Source organism: Mus pahari, chromosome 14 (genome assembly GCF_900095145.1).
Source record: "Mus pahari chromosome 14, PAHARI_EIJ_v1.1, whole genome shotgun sequence".
NCBI lineage: Eukaryota > Metazoa > Chordata > Mammalia > Rodentia > Muridae > Mus > Mus pahari.
Window position 1 is genome coordinate 67377515 of NC_034603.1, and position 4889 is coordinate 67382403.

The 4889-nt window shown below is 45.7% G+C and overlaps 1 protein-coding gene across 1 annotated transcript; it reads right to left on the reverse strand.

Moving 5' to 3' along the window:
• Window positions 1-3538: 3538 nt before the first annotated feature.
• Krtap29-1 (keratin associated like protein 29-1) lies at window positions 3539-4567 on the reverse strand. The gene has a single exon (XM_021211693.1). It carries the CDS (start codon window positions 4565-4567, stop codon window positions 3539-3541), a length of 1029 nt encoding a protein of 342 aa, XP_021067352.1.
• Between the last annotated feature and the right edge of the window lie 322 nt (window positions 4568-4889).

A 4889-nucleotide genomic window follows, 5' to 3' on the forward strand; every position in this document is an offset into this window, starting at 1 on the left:
GTTGAAAGATTACTTTCTTGCTTTTTCTAGGATGCAGTTTCCCTCCTTTTGTTGGAGTTTTCCATCTATATCCTTTGTAGGGCAGGATTTGTGGAAAGATATTGTGTAAGTTTGGTTTTGTCATAGAATATATTGGTTTCTCTATCTATGGTGATTGAGAGTTTTGCTGGTTATAGTTCTCTTAGGGTCTGTATGACATCTGCCCAGGATATTCTAGCTTTCATAGTCTTTGTTGAGAAGTCTGGTGTACTTCTGATAGGCTTGCCTTTATATGTTACTTGACCTTTTTCCCTTACTGCTTTTAATATTCTTTCTTTGTTTTGTGCTTTTGGTGTTTTAATTATTATGTGATGGGAGGAATTTCTTTCCTGGTCCAATCCATTTGGAGTTCTGTAGGCTTCTTGTATGTTTATGGGCATCTCTTTCTTTAAGTTAGGAAAGTTTTCTTCTATAAGTTTGTTGAAGATATTTACTGGACCTTTAAGTTGGGAATCTTCACCCTCTTCTATACCTATTATCCTTAGGGTTGGTCTTCTCATTGTGTCCTGGATTTCCTGGGTGTATTGGGTTAGAAGATTTTTGCATTTTGCATTTCTTTTACTATTGTGTCAATATTTTCTGTATGGTATCTTCTGCACCTGAGATTCTCTCTTCTATCTCTTGTATTCTGTTGGTGATGCTTGCATTTATCACTCCTGATCTCTTTCCTAGGTTTTCTATCTCCAGAGTTGTCTTCCTTTGTGATTTCTTTATTTCCATTTTTAGATCCTGGATAGTTTTGTTCAATTCCTTCACCTGTTTGGTTGTGTTTTCCTGTAATTCTTTAAGGGATTTTTGTGTTTCCTCTTTAAGGGTTACCTGTGTTCTCCTGTATTTATTTAAGGGAGTTTTTTATGCCATTTTAAAAGTCCTCTATCATCATCATGAGATGTGATTTTAAATGAGAGTCTTACTTTTCTGGTGTGTTGGGGTATCCAGGGCTTGCTGTGGTGGGAGAACTGGGTTCTGATGATGCCAAGTAGCCTTGATTTCTGTTGCTTATGTTCTTGCCCTTGCCTCTCACCACCTGGTTATCTCTGGTGTTAGCAGGTCTTGCTGTCTCTGACTGTGGCTTCTTCCTCCTGTAAGCCTGTGTGTCAGCACTTCTGGAAAGCCAGTTCCCTCTGAGAGGAATTTGAGTACAGAGAGCTGTGGCACATGGTCAGCTCCAGGCGCAGATGGAAACTGGAAGGTTCCTGTTCCAGTCTGTTCCTCTATTCCTGTGTCCTGAGGACTCTGGGCAGGTCCCTCAGAGTACGAGTGATGGTCTTCCCTGTGCTCACAGGTGTTTCAGCACTCCTGGGAGACCAGCTCTCTCCAGGCAGGATTTTGATATGGAGAGCTGTGGCACAGGGTCAGCTCTGGGGCACTGGTGTTCCATTTTAAACTTTAAATATATTAATGGTTGATTTATTACAGTACCGCTAAATGTGTACACAGAGAACTGGATGCTTGTTGCTCAGAATAGAACTAACTGTAGCCTTCCCCAGTTTGCCTTTGATAACAGCATCTTTCTCAGACTTGGTCATCCTAACTTTGTATTTTGTAGGTCCTTTACAGGCTGACCTCCAGGCTATGTACATTGAATAAGGATATCTGACTCAGGGTCTTAATGTTTCCATAGCTAGATACCATGGGTAGTTTGCTAGTGTAGTCTTCTGCCCTTGATTTTTAATCTCTATTTTTCACTCTTTTAAATGAGATTTTAGTTACATCAATACTACGGTAATTGGGTAGGCTAGTACTCTCACAAAGACCTGTTTGTTGCTCAATGTCAGGGTGTACAGAGGGCAGCTACAAGTGGCAACACAAATGGTAGCCAAGAAGATGGACAGTCATAAGAAGTCCACAGTGGTGGCTGTTTCACTGGGTGTGTAGCAAGAAGTTCTCAGATGTGACTGTGTAGCTCTGAATGAAGAGGTCTCTCTGTCCAATGCCATTGTGAAAGAGAAACACTGACTGCCTAAGCTTTTCAATGCTACAAAGCAGAGCTATGGTTCAGTGCCTGGTCAAACTCAAAGCTTTTTGATGTATAAACTTTCTGAATTAAAATATTCCATCAATATGCAAAGTGTAATCAAAACCTGTCTGCATGGGTAGGGTATCATTTCTGCACAGGACTCTGTTTAGTTCATGTATACCTGTCAGGAATCTTGCTCCAATAAAGAAACATATTTAGTATTTTTAGTTTTATTTTTAATTGGCCATTAAATAAATTGATTGGGGGAAAAAAAGGCCTTAGATGGGCAATGGTGGCGCATGCGTTTAGTCTCATTACCCAAGAGACAGAGGCAGGCAGATCTCTGAGTTTGAAGCCAGCCTGCTCTTTAGAGTCAGTTCCAGGACAGCCGGGGCTACACAGAGGAACCCTGATTCATGGGATGTGGCAGGGTGTGTGTGACTATTATTAGGTGAATATCCTTAAGCTGTCCTCCATGACCAATATCTCAGATTTGTATATTTGCATGTTTATAAGTGGTCAGGTTGGATCTGGTTTGAGTTGGTTAGATCTGAGGTCTCTGTAGCCCAAGATGGCCTAGAATCCATTGTGTATCTGAAGATGACCTTCAGCTGCTGTTTTTCCTCCCAGGATTGCAGGCTTATACCACCACCATGCCTAGTTGAGGAAGAGCTTGGGATCCAACCCTGGGCTTCCTGCATTCCAGGCAAGCTGGTTACCAACTCTGCTGTATCCCTGACCTTCTCTTCTCAGCTATTGTTGCGATGGGATCTCCTTATGTACCCTGAGCAGCCTGGAACTCATGGTCCTCTCGTCCCTAGGGCACTGGGGTTAAAGGCATGCTGCTCTACACTCAATCCATAGGTTTATGGTCATCTATAACTCTCCTGAATTATCTCAGGTTTTTCAAATCTACTCGTCATGAGGAAACTAAGGTCACTCAGTTCCAAAGAGCTCTTGGTGATAAGAAGGCTAGAAACAAGCTAGTTACTTGTCCTTTCTCCAGGCTTGAGCATCTATAGTTCCAGACACCTGCGACCTATGTAGATTAATGCATATTTTCCAACCAGGGGGCTCCAGGTCAGTGTGTTCAAACGTGACCTAAATGAAAGCAGTCTGTAAGTCTTACTCGATAAACTTAACCACTCAAATTTTTATTAGCCACTGGCAGCAAAAGCGTCTCCAGAAAGACCCGGCAAAAAATCAAAAGAAAGGAGAATTGGAGAGAAGGCTTTGCTGACATGAAATGAACTGACATCAGGAAATGCATGCTGGGAAGGCAGACCATGCCTGCTAACAGGCCACCCTTGGGTAAGATCTCCTCCGAGTTGGCAAATTCTCTCCTCAGCACTTGGAGAGAATGGGAGTCTGAACTCCAATAAAGCCAGAGAGGAGGGAATGCTTGTACAGGGCTGGAGGCAATGTCTGTGCAGAGCTGGAGGTGGGCACCCGTCGTTGCCTTCATACCCTCAGAAGAGCTATGAGCAGAGTTCCATCGTGAAGTTTGGCCTTGGGGAGGCTGGACTCACAGCTACGTTGTCAGGAGGTGGGTCCACAGGTGCCCGCTTGGCATATGTCTGGAGAGGTTGGTGGACAGCAACCAGGGCCACTGCTAGAAGGTTGGCCTAAGCCAGTCACACAGCAAGGGGGGTGGCAGGAAGGAGATTGGCAGCCACTCTGAGCGGAAGTGGGTCCACCATAAATTGGTTGGCCAGAAATCATAACACACGAAGCTGATTTACTGCTGCTCTTTAAAAAACAGGGGGACTGGCAGAGAGCCACTGGCTGGCAGATGAAGGAGATTATAGGCGTTGTTTGACAGTGAAGTGGCTGGCAAGGGGAGGGCACACAGCAAGTTTGACTGCAAGTGCACATACAAGTTAATGGCTGGCAAGAGACAGGCATGCAGGGAGATGACTGGCAGGACTTAAGAACATAGCAGATAGGTTGGTAATAAACTGACTGACAGAGCTGACCTTCACCTGTGGTGGGTTGATGTGACCCTCCTTGGCAGCTGGTTGGTTGGCACGAGCCAGCCTCACAACCGGCTGGTAGACACGGGGTCTCAGCACAGGATGCTGCTTCAGAGCAGGATGGCTGGCAGGATCTCTCATCACAGGATGCTGATGGGCCACATGCTGTCTGACATGACCCAGATGTGCAGGCGGATCCCTGGCCGGAGCTCTGGTGGCAGGAGCTGTTCTCATAGCACATCGTGTGACAACCGGCAGATTCCAGACAGGAGGGCTGGCATGAGGCAGCAGGATGAGGACTCCCACCGGTGTCAGATGCACAGCAGGCTGTGTGCAAACCTATGGGTTGGCAAACAAAACCCACACAGGGAGTTTCTGGAAAGCAGGTTGAAGGACAAGAAACAGGTTCAGAGCTAACCGGGGTGCTGTTGGGTTCTTGACGGTTTTCTTGATGTGTAACCAGTTGCCATGTCCTACACCGGCAGGAACTGGGTAGATGGATAGCATTTCTAATGCTGCTACCATTGGAGCATGTAGAGATGGTGGGCACAGCTGGAACAGCTGTGGGGTTTCCAGGGCAACAGCTGTCTGCCATGGTGTTCCTACTAGCCAGGTTGGGAGGCTGCAAGATCCATCCCTTTGAAAAAGGCATCTGATTCCAAGGGGATTTTATAGTCCTTCCCTAGGGTGTTGGCCCTGCCTACAGCATCTTTCCTTGTTGGTGTTCTTATTCATTTACATATAAACATCAGGTGAGGGCTTTAGGAGCCCTGGAAGAGGCCCCCACTGGGAGTTTTCTTTGCCAAATTTGGATGCACTCTGGGATGAGCTGTCTCTTTTACAGGTTGTTCCTCAGCCTCACCAAAGGCTTTTCCTCAGTACCCTCTCATCAGGAGGCCTCCTCCAAGAGGAAGCCG

Excerpts from the sequence above, each read along its gene's own strand:
- Krtap29-1 (XM_021211693.1), bottom strand. The coding sequence starts at position 4,567 with ATGGCAGACAGCTGTTGCCCTGGAAACCCCACAGCTGTTCCAGCTGTG.